The following is a 25,560-nucleotide window of genomic DNA, read 5'->3' as shown; positions in this document are numbered from 1 at the left end:
ATAGTGGGTCTTTAGGAAGTGTCCGTGAGCAGTGTGCAATCCAGGGCAGCGGCAGGCTGAAGGGCGTAGTGAGAGCCGAGCTATACTGCGGCCCTGCCAAGCCAGGCTTGTTGTCAAAGTCTTATTACAGGCATGAATTGCACCAGGGAAGCTGATCCCAGGAGAGGTGGGGAGACATCCGAGTGACTCACATAACCTGGAATTGCTCCCCCACTAATTGAGAAGGACAGAAAGAAGTGCAGTGAGGAACAAGGCTTGAGGAAACCTAATGCCGCCACGAGCATGTGAGAATATTCCCAGCCCTCTGGAAGAATAATCAGGCAGCAGTCCCCAGAGGTTGCGCCTCGGCAGCATCTCCCAGGGGCTTGAGAGCACGAACCAGGCTGAGCTTTGGAGCGGCTTGGTGATGTATGTGGTGTTCCTGAGCTTGCAAACAAAGATTAAATCTAGTAGTACGTGTCAACAATCTCCAGCCATAACTCTCAATCTCTTAACTGAATTACAGACCAGCTCTGTAATGCAGGCTAATATTTTAAAACAAGGAGAAATCCCTCACCCTCTACATCTCTTTTGTGATGTTCACACCTCCGAATTGAGGAGCCATTTCTAAGCCAGATAGGCACTGTGGAAAATAGTTTTTGTTGTTTGCCCATGCTTGAGTAGGCATTCAGAGGTCGAATGTGGGAGGCTGGATGTGAGATACGTGCCCTTCCAGGGAACGTGCTGTGCTCGCAGCCCTGTCACAGCATCTGATCTCCAGAAACGCTGGTTTGCTTCTGGGAACAAAGCATGCCTTTTGCTGCGCATTTTGTAAGGCGGAATTGTGGTAGCTAGTGTAGCTTTCAGCTCTCTGACCTTTACTTTATTTAAATTAAACGCAGAGTAATTTGTACCTAAGCGGAGTTGTTCTATCTCATTAATGTGATTAAATAGATGGCAGAGCGTTACTAAGTTCATTGTCAGAGAGACTGTTGCTTAGTAATTTAAACTGCAGTAATCTCCTTATTCAGTTTCTTCTTCTTTTTTTTTTTTTTTTACAAGGATGGTGGCTCTGTTGTTACATGCACATTTGCAGACTAGCCTGCAAGCTCCAAAAACTGTGATGTCATTAAAACTGTTAGGTCACGGGCACTGGGAAGTTGCTCAGGGTAAAACTGAGTAGGGGGAAGCCTGTATAGGGCTTAAGGCTGTCTGTGCCTAAATAAGATTTTTAAGTGGTGTAAAAATAGAAAAGAAGAACTAATGAGTGAGCTCGCACATATGTTCCTGTGATTCTTCCCTGCTTTGAGGGCTAGCTGTTTGCTTTTTCTTGCTCCTTCTCTCCTCGGAAGTGGGATCGCGAGGGAGGGCGCAGCTCTGCTCAGCGGAAGCGGTGCAAGCACCGTTGCAGCCAGGCCCCCCCGAAACGTCCCAGCTAAAGGGCATGTGTTGCTCAGCACAGAGATGAGCTGCTTTAGAGCAGGGACGAAGGCAAATTTAATGATAGCCCTATCGATTGCCGCTGCGGCCCGCAAGGAAAGGAGACGCGACTAGTTCAAGATCATTAACAGGCACAGGAAGAGGAAACCAGACCTGCCTCACGTAACTGAATCTGCACACAACTGGAGGGAGCCTGAAAGCGTCTGGATGGAGGCCTGAGGCTCAGCGACGAGCGTGGGCGGCTGAGCAGCGAGCGAATGGACAGCACGTCGCGGGGCTGGCCAGGGCTGACCTCCAGGAGACGGTGCGTATGGAGCAACAGGCCCCAAGGCAAGCGGCGGCGGCGGGCAGGACGGTCTCGCGGGCCCCTTTTCCCTTTTCTTGACGAGGATTTCACCTGGAGGCTGAGCAGGGCACAAGGAAGCCCTCGGTAGGCGCTTGGCCACCCCACCGCCCTGCGGCTGCAGCGCAAGGGGCGCGCGGCCTCCTCCTGCCCCCAGACCCCGCCCGGGGCCCTCACCTGCCCCCCACCTGCTCAGGGCAGGGATGCCCCAGCCTGGGGCCCCCCAAACCCCACTGGGGCCCCCCCACCTGCCCCCCAAGCCCCATCGGGATCTGCCCCCCACCTGCCCCCCAAGCCCCACTGGACCCCCCCTTCCCCCTTGGGGCCTGCGCCCCACCTGCCTCCTCCCGTGCCCAGCCGCCCGCCCCGGCTCCCCTAGCAACAGCGGCGTTAGCGGCCGCCCAATCAGCGCGCGGCGGCCCCGGCCGAACCAATAGGGAGGCGGGCGCGAGGGCGGGGCGTGGCCGCGGCGCCGGGGTGGGGGAGGGCCGGCCCGGCTCCGCGCCGCCATTTTGACGTCTGAGAAACAAAAGAGGCGAAGCCGCCGCCGGCGCCGGCTTGAGAGGAGGTAACGGGCGCGCCGCTCCCTCCCTCCCTCCTTCCCTCCCTCCGCCCGGGCCTCCCGTCCGCCCCGGCCCGGCTCCGCGAGGCGCAGCGCGGGGCCGGGCTGCCCCGCGGCGGTCGGCTCCGAGGGGGCTGCCCGGGGGCTGCCGCTGGCGCCGCGGCTGTGCCCTCCCACCCTGCCTCTGCGGGCCCGGCCCCGCCTGCCGCGTGAGGTGGGTGCCGGCCCGGCGGGAGCGCCTGCCCGCCCTCCGCGGGGGTGCCCCGCCGCCGCCCCCGGCTTGTGGCGGGAGAGGGCACGGCTCTGGCTCCCGGGGGGGGGGGGGGTTATTGCCCTGGCTCAGCCCGCGGGGAGGCAGCTCCGCTCCGCGGGGCGGGGGGGGGACGACGACACTCCGCGGAGCATCTCCGCTGCTGGCGCACCGCTTCCACCTTCTCCGTCCCTCCTGGTGGTGGTGGAAGCGGTGCCTGGGGTGTGGACGGGGCGGTAGGCGGCAGCCCCAGCGCCGTGTGGGGCTTGGCCGGCCGCGGCTCCGCGCGGGGAGGTCTCGGGTGCGCGGCCGGGTGCCCCGGGAGCGGGCTGTCGCCCCTTCCCGGCTGTTACATCCGCAGGATCGCGTCTGCCTGCCTCATAAGATGTTGGTTTTCCGTTTTGCCTGGGCCGTGGACGTGCTGCAGGCTTGGTAACATGTCTGTTTCGTATGCTCGGTAATATTTCAAAATGAAAAAATGATGCTTCAGGATGTATTGCGTAAGCGGACGTGCTGTTCACGAACACCATTTTTTTTTTTTTTGTGAAATGAGAAGTATTAGGCGATTGCTTGTTCTGTGCTTTTGTAAGCATCACAGGTTCATAATATTTTGTTAACACGGAGCCCTCAGGCTCCTAAACAAAAAACGCTTATGGTTGAGACTTTAGAAATCTACATTCCGTTTAAGAAAATAAATTTTATCATTGTTGACAGAATAACAGCCTGTTGGTAGTTACACCCGGAATATGTCCTTGGCCATAATTTCACTGTGAAAGGTACATGTGTTTAACACAGATATCTTTCCTGGTATACACTGGAATTTAATTCCCTCTACTTCTAGTCAGCTTTTTTTTCTTTTTGGACATGGTGCCTTATACGTCTTGTGGCTACTCAGATATTTTATGAATGTATCAAGTATCCACATGCTTTTTATACTCATTGACAACTGGGATCACTTACAATGTGGCAGTTGTGTCAAATATTGAAATTAGAATTTTGCTTTAATATTTAGCTCTGTAATGTTAAAGCTAATGTGAGTGTGGGGCTTTTTAACTTTTCAGTCAGATGCCATGGCGTATGTTATTGACTCAACATGTGAAATTAAGTGGGACTATTACAGTTAGAAATTGAAGTTTGAGAATAACAATAGATTGGGGGGGGTCATTTTAGGCTCTTAAATGTGTATAAGAATTGGTATATCTGCTCATAACTTTATAAATGAGCTCTTTGTGAAGCTGAAAATTGTGTTTCTTTAAACTGAGCTTAATTGGCATACTTTTGGGCTTACAGTAATATTAGGAATGGAAACTGGGTTTATATACCTATGTATGCTACACACAAATATGTACAATTAAGGTGCTGATTAAACAATTATACCTTGTTTCCCTTGTATTTGGCTGTTTAGCATCTTACAGGTAGTTATCATATTTTTTTCTTGATTAAAATATATTGGCAAATGGGGGAAAAACCCCAATGTTTTAACTGTTGGAATCTAGGGGTGTTTCTTCCAAAAATGACAAATATTTGGGAAGCATTACAGCCTTTCCATATTTACTTTTTTGGGGGGAGGGGGCTTAAACTTGTCAAAGTAGCTTTTCATAAATTTATATTCATTATTTTAATTGAAAAGCTGTTTTCCTACCTTTTCTGTCTTTGCTTTTCATAGCTTCCTTGAGGTAATGATCTGTTAACTTCCCTTCAGTGCTTTGGTCATACAAGTAATGTAAACTTATGCTGTCTTTCCTTCTTGATGATGATCAGAACCATGTGGTACAATAACTTGGGAAGGAGATGGAAAACTGGGGAGTGGTCAGAAAGATAATATGAAAGCTGGGTTTTGTGTTCTCAGAATTCCTTTCCCCACCAGTTGCTTGCAGGAAATGCTTTAGATTTGTTGGGCCTGCACTCCTGGAAAAAATAGAGGATGAGGAAAGATGTTAGTGAAAGAAACTCTTAGCTGCCCATCAGCGGCTGGGCTTCCAACCAGGTCACGGTTTGGTATGGTGCTCCTTTTTAATTGTTCTCTGCTCAGCTGGGGAGTGTGAGGGGATATTTTGGGGGAGAGAAGTTTCTTCCCAAAAATGTCTGTGTGGGGAAACCTTCTCATAAGAGTGCCTCAGTCTGTTGGATATGGTGCTATGGACTGCAAATATTTTGGTTTGTGAATAGGCAGAGATGGGAAGTATATGTCATCAAGATGATGATCAAAAAACTGCTTGTACTAATGCATAGAAACTCAACAAGGATGTTGCATCTAAAAGGGATAAATTGAGCAGTAGTCACTCTTCATAACTTTAAGTTCTTTACTGTCTGAATACTTTGTGAGTTGAGTTGGGTGAAATTTGGGAATTTTAGAGTAACTGGTATTAAATAACAGTGACTGTCAATAATTCTCTTTTGATGGTGGTTGGAAGTAAGGAGATAACTCCAGTAATTTCTCTAGGAAGCCAGATGTGCTGTTTCACAAGCATAATCAGTGTGTCACCAAACTCTGGAACAGTTCCAAATCCATAATGTGCAAATCACGTGTCTCCTTAGTAATGTTTGTGATACTATCTTGCCTGGTGACACTGTACTTAGGGTGGGAAGGACTAGGGGCAGTTATGGTGTGGGCAAGGTTTTGAAGGAAAGTATGATTTGATGTGGCTTTTAATGCTAGGCCAAGGTATGACTTTCGTTTTGATGAAATACATTGGGTTGCTCAGTGCTTATATATCAAAGCATAAATACAGAGCTTGTTTTATGGCTAGGAATGTATTCTGAAAGTTCACATACTGGATCAAAAGATTGAAATGGCAGGAACTTAAAAAAATAATAATGTTGTTAGCATGTTAGTATTACGTTCTCTAAATTGAGTTTTGAATACAGTTTTAACTTGAATGGATTGTACTACTGTAACTGTGTCTAAAGTGTGGAGGTAAGAGCTAAGTACCTTGGAGTTTGATGTATTGTTAAGAGCTAATGGATGTTTTATATTCTTATTGATTCTTGTGTATCTGGTGAGTGTGGGTTAGAACCATTATATGAAATCTGTCACTTTTTTACACTAGCGTGTGGAAAAAACTTGCTGCTTCTCATCTAGTTCATCTACTTACCAGCTGTTGAATTTGCTGATGCTTAGTTCCTCTCTGCTGGCAAGAAGCTGCGACTGGTATCTAGGCAACGCAGGTCCAGCTAAGCATCTCTGTGGCTTGCTTGAAGAGATGAAAATTTTCCATTGCAGGGGAGCGGATTTTTCCTTTGTAACTAATTCTTTTATCTGGCTTTCTGTCATGCCCGAGGTTATTGCATCATTGAAACTGTGTAGGGATAGTTTTCAAATATTAAAAGGCTACATTTCATAATTTTAAGGTATATTTGTTAGATGTGCATTTCTATAATTTTTTTAAAATACCTCATTAGAAGGCTAGTTTTGGACCTTATATAATAGCTGTTTTGTTACAAAATAGTTGTCCTTTTTTCCAATTCGCAAAATTTTAAGACAAAATGTAGTCTGGTATAGTAGCCAGAACTTGCTAGTCCTGCAAAGTCTGAAATTATGCATACATTGTGGAAGCAGCAGTATTTCTTCAAATAAAGATCTGACATTGTTTATGGTTGTGTTTACTAATCTGGTGTCTAGGGGCATGAAATAACCACTGAAAGTTTTTGTAACTTCTTGACTTGTGTTGTAATAAGTCTTTGAGGTCCTGAATCCATCTCAGAAAGATGGGGTGTGTTGGAGTAAGGTGCTGATAATCTTTGTAATAGATACAGAAGGAACTCTCTCAATATACTGGTTGTCAGACACTTAACTTTCAATCCATGATGACCCTGCATCTAGGTTGTTGGTGCTTATGGAAGATAATCTTTTACTAGAAGTAGCTGGAGCTGTTTTGTGCCCGGTTTTCCACTGTTTTTACTGGAAGAATAAAGGCTTGCTCAAAGTGATTTTGATCACTCAGAGTTCTGTTTGAAGACAAACTCTGTGTTCTTGAAGGATGTTCTATGATGAATGGGTGGACAAGAGATGGCACACATGCTGTGGCTGATTTGGAACTAGGTATGTGCTGATTAACCTGGTATTAGGCCAAACAGAACAGGTAATTGCTGAATTCACATGGTAGCCTTTCAGTTGTACTGTGTGTCTTGGTCCATCTTGTCTATCCTGCTGTGTTGACATCTAGAATGTTGGAAGGAACTAGCAAAAATTGGATGACATGCTGACACTGGCCAGTGATGTCCTGGATTGTTGAGATCTGGAGTGGACAAACTCAAGGACAGAAGATAGAATTATTTAGGCTGTCTTTCTCCAGAAAACCATGCTTGCAAGAAGCTAGGAATGTGGGGGGTTTTGTTTTTGTTTTTGTTTTTTTTGGCTGAAAAAAAGACCACTATCATTAGTACTGTTGAGTCTGTCTCTTAGAATGAGCATGGCAAAAAAATGTTAATTTTATTTTTTTGAAGCACAGAGATCTTCGACTAGAATACCTAAATAGCAATGCAGTATTGTGATGCAGAAAATTCCTAAAGTGCCTGAAACCATATCAGGAACTGTGGGTGCTGCCTAATTTTATGTTTATTGAAGACAACCACTTCCTTTTAACAGTTGCTCTTTTACATTTTCCATATCTTTTCCAAAAGAAGAATAAATTATGTGCATTGTACTCTGGATATGTGGAGACAGTATGATGGCAATTTTTTAATTGTGACATTAATTAGATGAACATAGCTCCTTATTACAAAGGTGAGGAGTGAAACTGCTGATATGCTAAACATCTTGATGTTTCTGTGGTGTTAGCTCTTTCAGAAAGTTGCATTAATTTAATGGAGGTATGAGGTTAAATTGATGGATTAACTAGCTTTAGGTGATTAGGAATCTGTTTAAATTTGGGAAAAAAATTGGATCTGGCTTAGTATAATTGGTCAATTTTCTAAACAGAAGTCTGAATGTTAAACCAAGGGTCTAGTTCTATATGAGGAGAGGACAATGTTTTTGGAGAATCGTTTCAGAATTTATGCAGATGAGCAGTCTCTCAATGGTAAGGGGTGAATGGAATAAATACGGATTGAGTAGCAGTGAGGTGAGTGGTGAGAGAAGGACTGTCTTTCAATTTTCCTGTTGAAACAAAGCCTTTGAAATACTTAACCTTAAATTCTGAACGGTGATTTCTTGTGTTTAAAGTGTAAGTAATGATTTAACATCACTGTGCCCAGTTTGCTTCCAAAGAATAAAATGGTCTTTCATAAGCTTGACTTCTCCCTGAGATGAGTTTTTTCAAGTGTGCCATTTTTCAGAAATACTAAACTGGGACATGAGCACAAGATGGATGGTGCTGTATTGCAGTTTTTGGAAGAGAAAATTGATTGTCAGCAGTCATCCTGTCAGAGTTTTCGCTTTTTGGTTATCGTTAGTTTCTTTTTGAAGACAGTTGTGCCAACCACACTTGCTTGTGGTATAGAATCACTAGCTGCTTTTAAAACCTCTTGTAAAAGCAGCAAATGTGTTACAAGAGCATAAGAATCACTGTAGTTGTGTCCTATTACATGAGCTAATAAAACAAGATATTTTTCATTATTGAATGTATTTCAGCTTTCAGAGATGTAAACAATGCAGTCAAGCTCCTGTGAAAGCTTCCTTTTATAGATTATTGAAATTGATAAGTTTTTTCAAGTGGTTTCATACTGCTGATCAAATATATAAACTGAGATTAAAATGTATTAATTCTTTGACAGTGATTGTTATGGTAAGCCTGTAATTGGCTCCAGATGGTATACTGAGATCACAGAAAGATGAAAACATGAAATACATAATGCTTTAAAAAAAAGGCATTTTTGAAGTATTATGCAGGTGTGCTTGTATACAAGATTCTTGTCCCTCTTTTTAGGGAGAAATTGTGTCCCAAATGAGTTATGGTTACTATAAGAAGCATTTACTTCTTTTCCTTTGGCTTTGTTGTGCCATGTTAAGTCATTCTTGTAAAACTCCTCTCCTGTCCTTACCTGCTTTTGTGCAATCTGCTGCAGTTTAACAGGAAACACAGTGAAATTATTCTTCCTCATGTTTTGGGATTGAACTTCAGTAATTACTGAGTCATCCCAGAGGGAGACATATGTTCAAGGTCTTAGTTTGTTTTCATTATACCTTTAACAAGTGTGGAACGGGAAAGAAGAGTGCTTAAAATCACTAAATCCTGTAAACTCTTCTCTTTAAAATGCAAGTCTAGGTTGTGTTATTTGACTCAAGGTGTGTTTTCAGTCATTTGATACATTATGAACCAGAAATACAATTTTAAAAGGTACGCTAAATGCATCTCATGAACCTTAGCTGTTCTAGAGCACAAGCTCCATCTATCGTGATCATCAGAGATAAAGCTTAAAAGCCTCAGAATCCCAGTTTAAATTGTAGACAGACATTTGAAGTCTTTTTGGCTCCTTTCTTCTGGACTGCTTTTGACCAGTATCTATTTAAAAAAAAAAAACACTGTCCTTTGTCTGAAGGAGTATGTTGATGGGATACATGAATACACACATATAAATGGGATGCATGAAATATTTGATGTGGGTTGTTGGTACTGTTCTTCCAGGAATGGTTTATTTGTAGATGATCTTTGTGCTCCTTTGGAAACTTTTGTTCAATGAGCTAGGCTGGATTGTAGGATTTGGCCATCTAAGCTTAATTTAAACAAACTTGTGCTGTGCAGCACTAGTGCTTCTGGTTTGAAAACTGTTCTGAAAGATACCTGAAGGGAATACAGGCAGAAGAAAACTTCATCTAGCTAAATGAATGTGACCTTTGAGCAAAACTTGTCAGTCTTCCTCTTTAGCAACTTCTTATATGTGGCAACTTGTTCGCAACTTCAAGGGTCAGTTACAAAGATATCACCTTATTTTATTGAACGGTTAGAAATACAGTTACCAGACTACTAAATTCATGATAATGAGGAAGGCATAGTCATGGGTTTATTTTAATCCTTGAATTTCTGTTTTTTTCATATCTTAAATAACACTTTTTCATGTGTAATCCACACAGTCTAGCTCTTGCTGTTGTATTTTCAGAAGATTAAAGGCTGAATGCTATTTTGGTTTGTCTGTGACAAAGGGCAGTATTGTCTTTTTATAGCAACTGGTGTTTTTAGCTGCTAGTGCCAGAATACTGTTTTAAGATGGATCAGTTTCTAAATAGGAAGTTTAAGTAGCTTAGATTTTTCTGGTTCAGGTTTTCTAATTTCCATGGCATTTCTTTTCTTGGAAAAGAGATGAGTTCTTAAATTACACAATCCTTGGAAAAATACATGGGTCAAACTTGCATGTTCTTTTCTGAGTGGGTATACTTAACCTATAACTTGTCTTTGTTTTTGTTTTAATGAGATAAAACAGCTTTATTTGAGAGGTAAAACTGGCATTTCTGTCTGGAGTTTTGTATATGTAGCTGTTAAGCTTACAGATTACAAATAGTATAGGCAAAGCTGAAAACTGTTGCTCTCTTGGTATCTTGAAATATTACTTGTGTTGACATGATTGATCACTTCAGAATTGTTTTAAGAAATACCTTCCTAGAGCTGAGTGACCGTCATTGATTGCTGTACATGCTTCTATTAAGAGAAAGCTAGAAGCTGTTGGAGACACTTTGTTACTGAAGGATGACGAAGCATTGGGGGAACTGGAATTCTCCTAATAATGTAGAACTAGTTTAGGGAAGATAGATATAATAGTTGTTTATTTAAAAAAAAAAAGCATATAAATGCACCTTGAGATTTTTTTTTAAACTGTTTGCTCCCTTAATGTATGTTATGTTTAGATATATGAATGTTCTGTAGTTCTTTGGAAGTTTTGTCTGTTAAAGTTATATTCAAAAGTCTTGCAGATATTTTCTACGAGAGGTGGCTCAGCAGCTGCTCTGTTAACCTTACAGGCGTAGGATTTTTTCCTCTCATAGTGACTATTGCTGGTTCAGGTTATATTTAAAAGAAAACAGAATTAGAACTCCTTGTTTAGAGAGCAAAAGGAGATAGCTCAAATGTTGCTAGTTTAACAAAAAAAAGTTGTTTTATTTGCTGAAATAGTACATTTTTCTATACATTTGTCAGCATCAGAGTGCCTCATCTTTCATTTGCATATTATAATCAAAATTCCTATTGAATAGGAAAAGCCTGATGTTCTCCTTACAGATAGGGATCTTGTCAAAAGGTGCTGACTTTTGCACCTTCTTGGGAGGTTTGTAGCAGAATAGGGTCTTGAATGTAGCCGTTATGAGTCCTTGACTGCTGTACGCAATGTTGGACCATCCATCCTCTCCTTGCAGTAGAATAAAAGATCTAGAAGAGCACCTTTAGGTGATATACCTGATTTAATATCCTCAGAGGAATATAGGATATGTCAGGATGTTCTTTACTGCATTGTAGTTTTAGACCATCCCAAAATTTTTGTAACTGTTTAGTATTTCTGAAGATGTGTTACACTGAGACCACTGTCCGGTTAGCTCTGTCACTTTTCCAAAAATTTTGCAAACATGTTTTGCAGAAACCTTGTGCATGAATTCATGTATAATTCTGTAATAACATAAATTTGTTCAAGGAATTTGTTTCCCCTTTTATCTGGAGAAGTTCTCTCTGTTCCAAGCTATAGCAGTGTGTTGCTGCAGTTGGCAGCCATTAGTAATAAGGATGGCTCTGTCAAACACCCCCTCCACACACCCTTTACTGGCATTTTTAACACAAGAAGGTGACTTCTTTCCTTGATCTAGCTTAAGTGCCCTTGATTTAACAAGAAAAATTTGCTCTAATTTTTTTTTGGCTTTTTGTATCTGTAGGTGGTTATGATGAACTCATTACTACAGTGCCTGACTTCCATCACCCTTGTGATTTACCAGTGAAGGCTATAGCAGAAGTATGTCTGTTTTGAAAGTGAATGCACATGTAGCCTCAATATGTAGGTGTGGAGGAGTTGTATTTTACTCTTGGATTTGTAAATGTTCCTTGCTGGGTATTTTTATAAAACCTCATGCTTACTCATCTTTGAGTATGTGTCATGTGGAGACACCTTAATGATCATTATATTGATTGATTTGCTACAGAAAAGCAGAAATAAGTTGCCTGGCATAGAAACATGTAGCTCAGCATCCTCTTTTTTTCTCTTCCCAGTTTTTATATATAACAAAATAGTATGTACCTTCACAGCCACTTGGTTTAAAGTTATCCTTGATAAAAAGAGCCATTTTTTCCCCACTCTAGTTTTTCTTTTAAATTGAGCTTAATTCAGTAGTTTTCTGAAATATCTTATGGGTCTGTGTATTTCCAGATGTTAAGCAACTTCAAAGACTGCTGCAAAGACCTACAACATGCTGCTGCCTTTTGTCATGTTTTTGTTCTTGTATTTAGGAAAAATGAAAAATCAGACAAGTAAAAAGCAATATGCTTACCTGTGATATCTCTCCCTGTGTGACAACATGACACTGCTTCCCTGCTCTCCCCCCACCCCATACTGAAAGCTATTAAATCTACTGTATTAAATTTGCATTACTTGTTTTGAGGAACTGAACTTTTTTGTTTATAACAAAAATAAAATTCTGGTGATTGACAATTGCGATGTACTCTTATACTGTGATGGAACTTTTTCCTAAAATACTGTTACCAGAAAAAGTGTCTGTTTCATGTAATCATACAAAATTTAAGGCTCCTTTTAAGGCTTCTTCCAAAACTGTAGGATTCGTATAGGTACATTATTATGTAGACTCAGCACTTCTACCTTAATGAGATAAGAGCTTAGAAGCTCTAGCTTTTATTGTTTAAACTTAGTTATATTGTTACTATAAAAGTTTTGAAAGACTTGGGGCGGGGGAAGGTAGGGAATTATCATACATTATTTAGAGGTATAATGCCCCATGAAATTTAGGAAACTATTGAAACAGTTGTGATAAATGAGTGTAGAGACCTTTTTCCATTAAGACTGAGAAGCAGTTATTGTACCAGGCCTTGCTCCCTAATCTATATGTAGTTCATCTTTAAAATGTAATTAACTTTTCTTCCCGATACTGTTTTAAGGCAGCTGACTAAATACTGAAGGATTCCAGTCTTAGGAAGAATTTTTGTAGCAGAACACACTAGAGTAACTTCAATTAATGAGCCAAACAGCCACTAAAGTGAATGTTTAAAAACAATTTGCCACCCAAAGTAAAAGTCTGCAGTTTGGAGACCCCTGTTTTAACAAACAGATTGATTAGGAGGGCAGCTCTTTCTCAGCAGTTCTGCTGTTAACAAGGTTTTGGGAAAAGGTATTACTTTTGTGAGATTGTTATGAAGGGAAGAGCTGTTAACCGAGAGCTGTGGTCTCCAGAGGGTGCTTTCGTTAATGCAATTACATGTGGGACTAAGTCAAGAAGCTATAATGACATGAAACACCTCTCAAAGAATGCCATCACCTGAGATTAATATTAGGTCTGAGTTTTGTCAAAACACGAGTTCACTGTGGTATCCTTTGGATAGTCATTGTGACACGTGAATGTCTGAGAATAAAATGCTGTCTTTACATGTTGCTTCCATTTTACAGATTTGGGTTTTACACATCTTTTGCTTCTTAGTTTAAGAATGATATTAGTCATGCTAATTATTATTTGTGAGTAGTCAAACTTATATTTGGTTCATTCAAGTTTATATTGGATTTATCTCTTGAAATACTTGATGCTTATGAAGGGATAATACATTTTTCTCTTTTTTCCTGACATACCCTTTGAACAAAAGCCACTAGTAAAGGCATTTGAAAGCACATGGTGGGGGGAGGGGGAAGGGCAGGGTACATGGAACCTGAATTGTGTATTTGAGAAAAATCACCTGAAAACAGCTGTTTTGTGCTCTTACGTGCCCAAAGAGTATTGAAAATGAACTGGTTATAGGTCTTTGTTTTCTTTCCTTAAATTCTATCTCATGCTTGTACTGTTTAAAATCACTACCACTGGAAGCTTTTGATGATCTTATAAAAACAGGAAATGGAACCAATTTGACATACTTGTAAGGCTGTTTATGCAAGTAAGGTATTTTAAAATAAGACAGTGCAGAGCACTTCTGATAGGCATTGCAAATGTGATCCAGGTCCTGTTGATAATGAGTGGCAAAATTCTCATTAAGTGGAGCCAAAATAGGAAACAAATCCTGATTGTTTGGTAAATGGTAAATGGTTTGGTAATGGTAAAAAGCAAGTTTTTTTGAGTAGGATCTTAAACTGTTTTGATGTTGTATGCAAGTGAGAACAACTTTGGTCACCTCATTGCATGACAACAACCTAAATTTGTTAGGTAAAACGATGCTTTCCCACCTTGAAAAGGTAAAATGTAATTGTTCAAAGTGCAAACTAAACCTGCCAAGTTCACTGAAATATGAATTATTAACAAGAACGTGTGGGCTTGCTTCAAGCACTGTCGGTCTGTTCAAATCATATGCACATAATTGGCTTATATGCTTATATGGCAGGCGGTAAATTGCTTTGCACAAATAAGGAGCTTGGCTGGAAGCTTTATAGCAAGGAGTAAAAAGTTCCTTGCTGACGCATTGTTCAACAGTCCACTTGCACACAGATTTATAGTGTATTGGTGTAATAATACAGTCTTTTTCAGCATGAGCATATACTGCAAAAATCTGATAGTAGAAAGAATGTACTTGGCTATTATGCTATGTTTTAGGAGGATGAATGTAAAAAGAGCTTGCTAATGCCTCTGTAGTAAAGTCATCTTTGCTGGTGTGAGCCCCCCCCCCCAACCACCACCACCGCATGCGCGTGCGTACACACACACACACACACACTTATCTTTTGATAGATTCACGTTTGCCTTGTGGTCATGCAGATGAGGTATGGTGCATTTGATTTTGTACAGATGCTTGTAATTTTTCCTCTATAAAAAAGCCTAACTTGTGAGCTTCTCTGTCCCTTTTCAGCTGGTATTTATCCCTTCCTGAGTATTTTTCAGGATGAAGCAGCATTCTCTTTGGCTTCTCTAGCCAAAAAAACTGTCTAAGCATAACTGAGACTTTGTATAATATCAGAACTGTGAAAAACTTACTGTATTAGCTGTTGAGTTGGATGTTACACCGTATGATATATTCTCAGATCTTACTTTTTCAGGAAGTAGCAAAGTAGCATGAGTATTCCTGTGAAATTCTGTGCCTGATAATTCCATTGCCAATTGAGTATGGTGCACTGTGTACAAATATTCTCTAGACTGCTTAGGCATGTATGAAAAAAAACAAGTTGAGCTGCTACTAATGAGCTCCCTGAAGATGTGTTGGGAAAACAAGGTGTTGTGTATCATCTGTGTTGGAGTAGGACTGCAACTAGTCCTACCAGGATGCAGTAGGACTGGGACTAGTTGTTGTTAGGATGAACAACTTTCTGTTGATAAAGTGTTTTGGTTAAAGCAAGTGACCTGCTTAATTTGAAATAAGTATTTCCTTGCTTTTCTTATATGGCAAATTTGACCAGACTTGGGGAATGCAAGAGGTATTAGGGATAAGGGATGTTTCAAGCAGTTCTCTAGCTTTGTTTCAAGCTACTTTCTAGTTTGAATCACTGCAGCTGCATCAATAGGTCTCTACGTGAGGGATAATGAGGAAGGTGGCCACTGAATAGTAATGCTGTCTTGGCAAGAACCGCTCTTGAAATGCTGACGTACTGTGATGCTATTAAAAGCGTGTCCGTGCCACTGTAAAGCCCTGTCGTTGCAGGGTCTTGTACATACTTAGCTATGCCTTCCAGTGAAAGTCAGAACTCTTCTGGGGGCAAGCTTTTACTTATGTGGTGGAAGAGGATTAAGCAAAATTCCGGAAGGCTGGAGGAATTGCTGGCTGTAGGAAATCCTGCTTGAAACTTTGAAACTTATAAAATTATTGATGCATTATACAAATACAAATTGATGCTTTAAATTTTATTAGTGGCCAATGGAAGTAACTCAGTGAGAGCTGTTCTTGGGAACTAATGTGGCTTGTTAATGTGTGAAAGCTTGAAATATGTTTCAGATCTGCTGATAAATGAACTTACAGTTGACTGAGTAAATGTAGAGAGGAATGTGGCCCTCCACTGAAGTGGGTGGTTACTGTGGGGAGATGTCTAGCAGATGTATTCTGAAACTTACTGTGACTCAGGCACTGACAGTGCCACCTTCTGGCTATGGCTGTTGCTGAGATTGATTAGATCATCTCGTATTTGAGGTCAGACAAGGGTATGTTGGTTTCCATGGTTTTCCCGGCACTGCAGTGTCACTTAGCTTGATTATAGTTGAATAGATTTTGGAAATGGCTTGTGTCTGGGGTGAAATCGAGAGTTTTTAAAGCCATATTTCTCTAAGTTGTCAAGTTCTTGATATTAGGGTAGATGAGAAACTTCTCTGGGCATATAGTAGCTACATTATGAAAATACTAGAATAACAGTGCAAATAGAGAAGGAAAGTTTACTGATTTTTGCACTAATCTTAAAATACAACTAGAATATCAGAAAAGAGTGTTTTAGGGAAATACTATCCCAGATGAAATTTTCCATATTCCTGTAGAGGCGCTGCAAGTCTTGGTTTCTGCATTCAGTAATTGAGGTTTTTTTTAAAGTAGTTCTTTATTAAATAAAAAGGGGGTGGGGGGGAAAGCTGGCTTGAGTGTGGTGGGTAAAACAATATTGATCTGTTATCCTCAGCTGCAGATAAACATTCCAGGAGTTGGAGTTCAGTTGATTGACCTGTTGTTTCTTTAAGCTGTTTAGTTGCTTAATTCGATTAATGTCTTACGTATGAGGTATACTGTAGGCATTTATACTTCTGTTAGCACCATTGCTTTAAGCCTGCAGTTCTCTGCTTTTAAAGTTAATATAAAGCCGTTAAATATCTAAGGAGGACAAATAAAAATAGACCTGTGACCTAGAACACTTTGTAGTCTCTTTGAATTAAGTGCATTATTGTTCGTGTAATGATCTTCAGACAAAATAAGCATAAGGTTGTTTTTAGATGCAAAAAGTTAATCATTAAAGCTTGGGTCTAAAATTAGAGCAACTCAACTTAAAAACTTACCGAAAGGCACAGATCGAGACAGTCATGGGTTTTTTTTAGCTTTCTTGTTTTAATTGCATATCAAAGCACAAGTTGCATGAAACTGGAAACTGGCCAGAATTGAGTGGGATGAAGTCATAGGGACATAATAACAGATACTTCTTATCCAACCAGATTGTATGAAATACTGCCTCCAGCTGTACATATGCAAAAATAAGGTCTTGGAGAATGGCGGCTTAGTCATACGTTTTTCATCTGAAAACTTAGTATCTATGAATATTTTAAGTATTTGGCACGCTGTTGTGAATAAACAAGCGAGGTAATTGCCCAGCCCGGGCCTCAGTAGATTTTTGTGATTGATGTTGCTGTCTAGAAAGTATGAATTGTAAATTTATTTTTAATTACTGCTTTCTTCGGCTGACTTAGCGTGTGTGTTTCGTTAACGTTCAACGCGAGGGAGGGGGAGATGATTCCATCTGGTGCTGTGAACATACATCGGAGGGCTTTAAGCGTATTTTAGCCTCTGTTCGCACTTGTGATGAATATTTAAAAAGCGGGGGGGGGGGAAGGGGGCGGCCTAGCGCAGGGTTTTGCCTCCTGCTTGCCCTCTGAAGGTGGCCGCGCTGGGCGGGCGCTGGGCGGCCCCGCCCCTCGCCCCGCCCCTCGCCCCGCCCCTCGCCCCGCCCCACGGCGGCTCCCAGTGGCTGCGGCGCGCTGGGCGGTGCCGCCCGCCGCCTGCGCCTGGCTGCCCGCGCCCGCCGCTCGCCCGCACTCAGCCACCGCCGAGTGAGCGGCTCCTGGCTCCCCGCGCGCGGCCGGCGGCGCTCGCTGCGAGCCGTGCTGACCCCGCCGCCAGTGTTCCCGGAGGCTGACGGCCAGGCCTTCTGTTGTATTTGTTTTAACAGACTTTTTGAGTCGGAATACACGCCTTCAGATCTCGGAGACTTGTGGCTCTGAAGTGCCTTCACCACTGTCACCTTCCTCTGTCTAATGTGCTACAAGGATGAGCCCAGCATTTGGAGCTATGGAAGTGGAGCACTATTCCAAGGGAGTCCTGCTCGAACCGTTTGTCCACCAGGTCGGAGGGCACTCCTGTGTCCTCCGGTTTAACGACAAGATCATCTGTAAACCCCTTATTCAGAGGGAACACCAGTTCTATGAGACTCTCCCAACAGAAATGCGTAAATTCACTCCGCAATATGAGGGTAAGTTACCAAACCTTAGAATGGGGTTGGGCTTTTTCCTTCTGTAAATGCAAGCATGCTGTGCTCTCTGTTATCTCTGAAATCTCTTCTATGTGGAAGAGATTTTAGGGTTTTCTTTTCATGTATTTTGATGTTGTCTGAGGCAGGCTGTGGAGATACAGGGTGGAAATGCTTGTCAAGTTGGTGCTTGGGCTGACTAACAGCATTAGAGTAGAGCAGCTCTGCTGGTGATAGCCCATATATCTCCCTTAGGCACAGGTAAGTAGCTAACAGCTTGTAAATGTTTTCAGTAATGCTCTGCTTTTATTTATGTGGAACTTCTAATATTTTTTGACACTTGTTTAATGTTTGTTTACAGGGACTTGGTAAGATTGGTTGACAACATTTTGTGTAAGCTTAGCTGTGGTTTCTTTTGTTTTTGGATTTGTCCTCTGACTCTCATTTTGATCACAGTAAATAAATGTCAGTGAAGTGTAGTGTTAAATATTTGCAGTTTTGTTGTTGCCATTAAGGAAATTAAAGTTTGTGGCATTTAGGTAGGCAAGGATCAAGTAGCCGTGATGAGGCTGAGTCAGATGGTATGTAGGAGTGGAAATTCCAGTTCTCCTAAGCATTGCGCTAGTTAACAGAAATATTTTCTTTCTGTTCATTATTCCATGAGCTGCTGCCTGGTGATTAATAAATAATGTCTGAAGCATTTTTTTAATGGGGTTGCTTTTTAAAGCATATTGTTTTAAACAACCGAGTATGGGTGACCAAGTTTTGCATACTGTTTGTTGTGAAACTGGTGGAAGACCTCAGAGAAGATGTTTCAAAGTTATGCTCCCTACAGGTTTACTGAGACTTTTGACATAGCTCACTACAAGTTCTGTTGGACTGTTGAAGAAAATGTGACCTTTGAATGATTCTTTTCAAAATGTAATAGAACAACTCTACTAGCGTACCTGGCTTTTTTGGGAAGTGTGGGGAGGGATTTAGGGGTAAGGGGCCTCACTTGGTCCGTCTCTGTTATTTTTTTCCAGGATAAAGCCAGAGGTCACTTGCTAGCTCCTCTCCCCTTTTTTCCTGTTGTCCTTTCCTTTGTGGCAGCAGGACTGTCAGTCAGAGCTTCTGCACTCCCTGCCCCAGCTACTGTAGGTCTCAGAGCCGGCCGCCTGCCCAGCTCAGAAGTGCCAGTCTCTCGCCGAGAACTCTCCCCTCTGGCCTAGTGATGAGCTGCAAGAACTGTGCAGATTGAGTGATTTGAGGATAAAGAGAGAGGACTGAAAACTAAAACTAAAAACCAATTCAGACTATTGTTATGGCTTCTTCATTAACCATTGAAACTTGCTAATATAGCACGGAGGGCACTTCTGTCAGAGCTCTCCGCTAAGACTCTTAAAATGCAATGCAGTGCTCTAGAGACTCTTGAGGGGAGGAGGAGAAAATGCTTTCAAGGTTCACCATGTTTCTGTGTACCACAGTCAGATTTGTTTTGTATTGCATTTTGTTATTTATTTCACAAGATTGCTGCATAACCAGTATCAATAAAATATATTCCAAAAAGGAGAAGAAAATGTATAATTAAACGTGGTGATGCTACCTGGAAGCCTTGGAACTAGTTTCTGTTGTAATGTGACATATTCCTTGTTTTGCTTTGCTTGCAAATCTTTCCTTTTGCCTGGGAATCTATTACCAAATCTTGTTTGGATAAATGCTTTTTGCTTTGCTGTCGTGCAAAACTTAAAGCTTTTGGTGTTTTTCTGTGCAGGTTACTTTTCAGTGCAAGATGTTAAAGTGTTTTATATCTCAGGGTCAGACCAGTCAGATTTTTTTTAATTAATAAAAACTTTATTAATTGAAATTGTCTCCTGTTATTATTTGATTCTTGCTTGACTCTGTGCATCAGAGAGAAAAGAACCTTTTGTATCGTTTTGTCAACCTGATAAATTGTCTTTTGTGAGGTGTCGTTTTTGTCTAGGTGTTTTGATATTTGTTAGGTTGGCAGATGAGTTTTGGCCTGTGGCAAGATATACTAAGGACCAGGGTAAGAGAAAAAGCAAAAGTTGCTATATTCTTAGTGTAAAAATCATGTGTTGCAGAAGGCTTACTTGTCACTTCAGCAATTCATAACTGTTTATCGCCTTTTTTCTTCAGGTGTGGTGTCAGTGAGCTTTGAAGAGGATGAAGATGGAAACTTGTGTCTAATAGCATATCCATTAAATGGGGACCATGATAACTTGGAAAACTTAGATAATTCTGACTGTGAACCCAAAAGTAAGCTGTTGCGATGGACTAACAAAAAGACAATGTTGTTAGAGAATGACAAGATACCTAAGGAATGGGTCCGACAGCATAGGAAAGAAGAAAAAATGAAAAGGTACGTTTGGTAGGGTGGAAACTGGAATGCAGAGCATTGAAGGGTACAGAGCATTTTTTCTGTCAAACTGGGAGGTGAACTAGAGTTCTAGAGCAAAACTTTCATTTACTCCTTGCTTTTATTTTTTCTGACCTCTTCAATGCAGTCAGATTCAGTAGTGAAACTAATTTGTCCTAAGCCCAGTGATATTTTTGTCTCCACCTCCTCTCCCCTTCCTCTCCTCCCCTGCCGTGGTCAATTAAAGGTTTTCTGATGCATGTGAAGCTTTCACACCTGCAAAGATGCAATAGATGTATCACTGCAATTTTTTTCTTATGCTATATGTGGCATATTCTTGTAGGAATACTGATTTATTCCTATCGGTGAATTTTTCCCTCTCTTTCGTTTCTGTTATGTAACTTTGCCCACTGTAAACCATGTGAGCTGTGATGTACTGTGCTAAAACACTGAATTTAGCAAGGGAGAAACCTTAAAGCATGTTGCTACTTGCATTACTTCTCTGGAAGCAATTCAGAGAGGTTAAAAAATATATATATAAATAGAATTACTACATGCCATACTCTGTAACATGTTTGGCTAGATGCTAGTTTATATTATACGGAAGTGGCTTTACAAAGGTTGAAATATTACTGATGGGCAAATTGTCCAGACATACAGAAAATAAAATAATGGTTTATGCTAGCTGTTAGTGAAGGAGAGCAAAATAGTCTGTAAAGTTAAAACAACAGCTCCTTTAAAGTGCTTGCTTTTTTCAATTTGACCTCTAACTTGCTGCTTTGTTCTGTTTTTTAGTCACAAATTAGAGGAAGAATTTGAGTGGCTGAAGAAATCTGAAGTCTTGTATTACAGTGTAGAGAAAAAAGGAAATGTCAGTTCACAGTTTAAACACCATAATCCTTGGAGTATGAAATGTCATCAGCAGCAGTTACAGCGGATGAAGGAAAATGCAAAACACCGGAATCAATATAGTATCCTTTCCTGAAAATATCCCATGACAATGGAATGAGTAGGGCTCTGCTTTTTATTTCTTGGATGTGTGTGTCAGATAAAAGTACAACACAGACTAACTGTAATCCAAAGAGACTCCCTGAAGCCATGATTTATTTAGTGACTTTGAAGGGATTGCCAGCCCTTGTGGAACATGGGCTTTTCTAGTACATAATGAAGTAGCTATGCTGGGAAGTTCAAGTAATTTAATTCAAACATACAAGTTGTGAATTGATTAGTAGAAAAGTTTTATAGCATACTGCATTTGGAATCTTCCACAAAACCAGTTTGCTAATGGAAGCTTTCGAAGGAAGAGAGTTCTGCCACTTCTTTTCCTTTGCAAGAGCCATCAATACTTGTTTTCAGTATTGACCTAAAAACTAGCTTCCTCTTTCCCTTCAGAGCAATTTCTAACTGTTGCTTTAAATATAGATCATAGTCTGTTCTGATATGAGGACTTGTCTGCTTCTAGCAATTTCTTTTTGACAAGCCCTTTTGATAAAGGGAAGCTGAATCTAAACTGTTATCTAGGTTTAGAGCATGAAGAACACAAAACCAGTAACTGTCTGAAACTTGAAACAGACTGTTTCTGTGTTCTGGAACTGTAGGCAAACATCTCCACCCTGAGCCTTTCCACCCTGCTATATGAAAAATGAGATCTTATTTACACAGGCTTGGATACAACTGATAAATACTGCAAAAATCTTAATATCTATAGTTAAGCAAATATCTTAGTTAAGTAAATTCTCATGCATGAGGTGTTTTGGTGAATGGATTACTGAAACACCTCTGAATAATAAAACTGTTCTAAACAACGGAAAATATTTCATGCTGGTATCCTCCTTATGTCACTGTAAATGATTATTAAATTATCTAAATGGCAATGTATGATATCTTTAGCACAGTAATACTTGATGTTCTGAAGTGGTTTTGAACTTCTGTGTTTTAGAGATGTTGTGAAAAGGCTTCCCTATTTTTTGAGTGGGAACTGAGGCATACAGAATCATGATTTCCCACAGAAAAGTAAGGAGTCTCTTGCTAGGCAGGAAGTAATTCCAGTTCTGTGCTTCAGGTGCCTGATTATATTTCTGGATATTTATTGGAAAATAATAAGGTGGGCTTTTGGATTGACGAGACCTAACTGAGCTGAAAAGGTGACCCTGGTGATTTTTCTGCTTAAAAGGTGGAAATTCACCTATCCTCACTAGAGAGCAGTGAAACTGGACTTGAGATGCCCACTCTATTTTATGCCAAGTGCAGGTAGCTGTAATTTTTGATAGGCTACTGGATCCCTTAAATTTAAGGTTTTGGCACTATAAAATTTGCTGTGATAATGGTTTTAAAATGTGTCTTCCTCATCGTAAGGACTGTTCCTTAACTAACCAGAATTTATTTTGCTGGAGAACCTAACGTCTCGATACGAAGTACCGTGTGTGTTGGACCTTAAGATGGGAACCCGACAGCATGGAGATGATGCATCAGAAGAGAAAAAGGCTAATCAGATTCGCAAGTGTCAGCAGAGTACATCGGCTGTTATTGGGGTCCGAGTTTGTGGCATGCAGGTAAGAGGAAAATGGGTTATATGCAGGGCAACAGACTTGTACCTGTTTCTATTAGTGGTTTTTGGCTGATGTAGTCATCCCATGTGTCACTGTGCTTGAGATTATTTTCCTCAGGGAGAGTGAATGAGGCTTGAGAGTATCACTAATTAGTTGAAGATGGCATCATGTGCAGGAGCAATCTGCAGCACACTCTGCATCACAGTGTGAATGCATTCTCTGAGCAAGAAGACACATTCCTTCACCATAAAAGCGATACAAAACTGTAGTAAAGTTACTGATTTGATTAGCATCTTAAGATAACATAGGAAATAATTGGAAGGAGGTTCTACTGACACATGCACTTTGAATAAAGCATGTGGAAATTTGCCAAAATATTAACAGTCAGTTTTGTTTTGGAGACTTGGAAAAGCCGTAGACCTTTCACTGCTAAAACTAGACTTGTTGCAAAGTGCAGACAAGAAGTGGATTGGTAAATGTGATACGACTGGTGGTCAAATAAGGAGATAAAATTGCATGGACTTTCACCTATGTTTTTGTTTACATGCTTCTGCATTCCTGGAGTGACAAGAGGGAAACAACTTGTTTACTTTTGAGGCTTTTTTTGAAGCCTCTTTCCTCCCATCCAGTAGATTCCCAGAATGCCAGCAGTGTTTGCTCGGACTTGCTCCACAGCATGACTTTTTGTATGTTTGGTGTTCAGGTTGCTGCTTAAGTTCAGAAAAAAGCATGAGGCAGAAATTGAAGTATGGGAGCTGCATTTTTAACCGCAGTTCTGGGGTTTGAGTGGGGCCTGTTTGTCTATTCATCTTCTCAGTATAAACCTGTACTGGAAAACCAGGAAGAACTGTGGAGGGACCTGTAATCCTTACTTTTTCTGCTTACAGGTCCTTGACCCAGGTATTCGGGCATTATTGACCTATGTGATGTACAGAACACTCCCCTATAGGAAGGAGCCTTCCTGAAGGATAATACAGAGGACTCTGGGGCACACCTTAGTTTTGTATAAGAGTGTGTGTTGTCACTTAGAGCTCAGCATTCTGGGAATCAGTCTGGTATGCCCGTGAGCGGAGGCAGATAATGAGCTGAATGAGAGTGGCTATGGTGCAAGTTGTAACTTGACTTTGGGGATCTTGGCCACAGCTTTCCTAATCTCACTTAAACTCCTCATTCTTATGTTCCAAGTGGAAAAGCTCAAGTCTAAATTGAAGGAATTTTCCATTTCCGCTGTACCTCAGAGTTCCATAGATACTGCTGGGTCTGTTGTTGCTAACAGTTCTTGTAACTGTGCAAGAGCAATTTTGAGACAAATAAGTCATCTTGTAAAAGCTTTCCATAGCATGTCTTTTCTTCAGGGCTTTGAGTCAGTGTTACTGACAGTTTAAACTTTTTTTTTCTTCTCTTGTGTGTGTTTGTATATATAGGTCTACCAGGCAGGCACTGGCCAGCTAATGTTCATGAATAAGTACCATGGAAGAAAACTCTCAGTCCAAGGATTTAAAGAAGCACTTTACCAGTTCTTTCATAATGGCAAATACCTGCGCAGGGAACTCTTTGAATCTGTTATTAAAAAACTGACTGAACTCAAATCTGTCTTAGAAAAACAAGAGTCTTACCGCTTCTATTCTAGCTCCTTGCTGATCATTTATGATGGAAAGGAAAGGCAGGAAGTTGCTGTTGACTCAGACCCAGAGGACTTGGAGGACCTTTCAGAGGAATCTTCAGATGAATCAGCAGGAGCATATGCCTACAAACCAACTGCTAGTACTGTTGATGTCCGTATGATAGACTTTGCCCACACAACCTGCAAATACTATGGAGAAGATAGCGTGGTGCATGAGGGCCAAGACACGGGTTATGTTTTTGGACTCCAGAACTTAATAGATATTATTAAAGAAATAAGAGACGAAAGTAGCGAATAAACAGTTTGAATGCACATCAGTAGAAAGCACTATAGTGACTCTTTGTATTCCAGAATTACTGGCCACTTTCTGGTGGTAGGAATCTTTACAGACTCTACAGGGATGGTCCCAACAGAGTCAGACTTGTTCAGAGGGCATTTACTTACATTGGTGCTGGACCTAGCACTGGCAAAACTTGGTATCCTTATTTATTTTAACTTTCTTAAACATTCCATATTTGATTACTCAGATACCTCTGTTATCCCTGTGTGTATACGTTCCAATAAACTTCTTTTTGTTCATTGTAAGTGATGTTTGGGTCATTGCTGGTGACTGAGGAGGAAATGAAGTTACAAGATCTTTCTGGTTGTGTAATACAAAAGTAGAATGCAAGTGGCACGGCTTACTTGGCTCTCATTAGACCACATGTTCAATACTGCATCAGTTTTGGGCCTCCTGTCAAGAAAGATGATAAATTGGAGCATGTCCAGCTGAAGGCCACTAAGATGACTGGGTGCTGGAGGGAGAGGCTGAGAGAACTGGGCCTGTATATCCTGGAGAAAAGACAGTTTAGAGGGACCAAATGGCAAGAGGTTGGACTAGAGACCTCCTGAGGTCCCTTCCAACCAGAATGATTATGTGATTGTGATAGGTGAGACCTTGTCCTTAAAATCTCCAGCACGCCATTTCCTATTTTAGGATCTTGTAACTAAATCTCATGCTGTAATAGCAGCTACTAGGGGAGAGCTGCAGAGCCTGGAAGGCGTTCTAATCAGCCTAAAACCTAATTTGAGACAAATAGGCAGGAAGTGTCAGCAAGTGAGAAGACAGTAAATAACTGAAATAAGGATAACAGCATAACTCCAAACCATTAATTCTTCTTTTAGAAGAGGAATGTTTGTTTATCTAACTATATTTAGTTGGCTGATTTCTCCCTTCTGTGAAGTTTGTAAGTTTTCACAATAGCGTGAGACTC

The 25,560-nt window shown here is 41.0% G+C and overlaps 1 protein-coding gene across 3 annotated transcripts; it reads left to right on the top strand.

Moving 5' to 3' along the window:
* Positions 1 to 1,612: 1,612 nt before the first annotated feature.
* Positions 1,613 to 24,892, top strand: IP6K2 (inositol hexakisphosphate kinase 2). Of its 3 annotated transcripts, none has more exons than XM_067303718.1 (6): positions 1,613 to 1,723; positions 17,479 to 17,778; positions 19,915 to 20,137; positions 20,930 to 21,105; positions 22,511 to 22,686; positions 24,108 to 24,892. In XM_067303718.1, exons 2-6 carry the CDS (start codon positions 17,577 to 17,579, stop codon positions 24,603 to 24,605), a joined length of 1,275 nt encoding a protein of 424 aa, XP_067159819.1. In that variant the 5' UTR covers positions 1,613 to 1,723; positions 17,479 to 17,576; the 3' UTR covers positions 24,606 to 24,892. The 3 variants fall into 3 exon arrangements, with proteins under 3 accessions (XP_067159819.1, XP_067159818.1, XP_067159820.1); XM_067303717.1 differs by lacking the exon at positions 1,613 to 1,723 and adding an exon at positions 2,241 to 2,330; XM_067303719.1 differs by lacking the exons at positions 1,613 to 1,723; positions 17,479 to 17,778 and adding an exon at positions 19,663 to 19,804.
* The last annotated feature ends 668 nt before the right edge of the window (positions 24,893 to 25,560 follow it).

Source organism: Apteryx mantelli, chromosome 12, assembly GCF_036417845.1.
Source record: "Apteryx mantelli isolate bAptMan1 chromosome 12, bAptMan1.hap1, whole genome shotgun sequence".
NCBI classification, from domain to species: domain Eukaryota; kingdom Metazoa; phylum Chordata; class Aves; order Apterygiformes; family Apterygidae; genus Apteryx; species Apteryx mantelli.
The sequence above is the reverse complement of the archived record's forward strand: the minus strand, read 5'-3'. Positions and strand labels throughout refer to the sequence as shown.

Excerpts from the sequence above, each read along its gene's own strand:
- IP6K2 (XM_067303718.1), top strand. The coding sequence starts at position 17,577 with ATGAGCCCAGCATTTGGAGCTATGGAAGTGGAGCACTATTCCAAGGGA. Across the intron at positions 17,779-19,914 it reads ATTCACTCCGCAATATGAGG|GTGTGGTGTCAGTGAGCTTT; the intron begins GTAAGTTACCAA and ends TTTTTTCTTCAG. Across the intron at positions 22,687-24,107 it reads TCCGAGTTTGTGGCATGCAG|GTCTACCAGGCAGGCACTGG; the intron begins GTAAGAGGAAAA and ends TTGTATATATAG.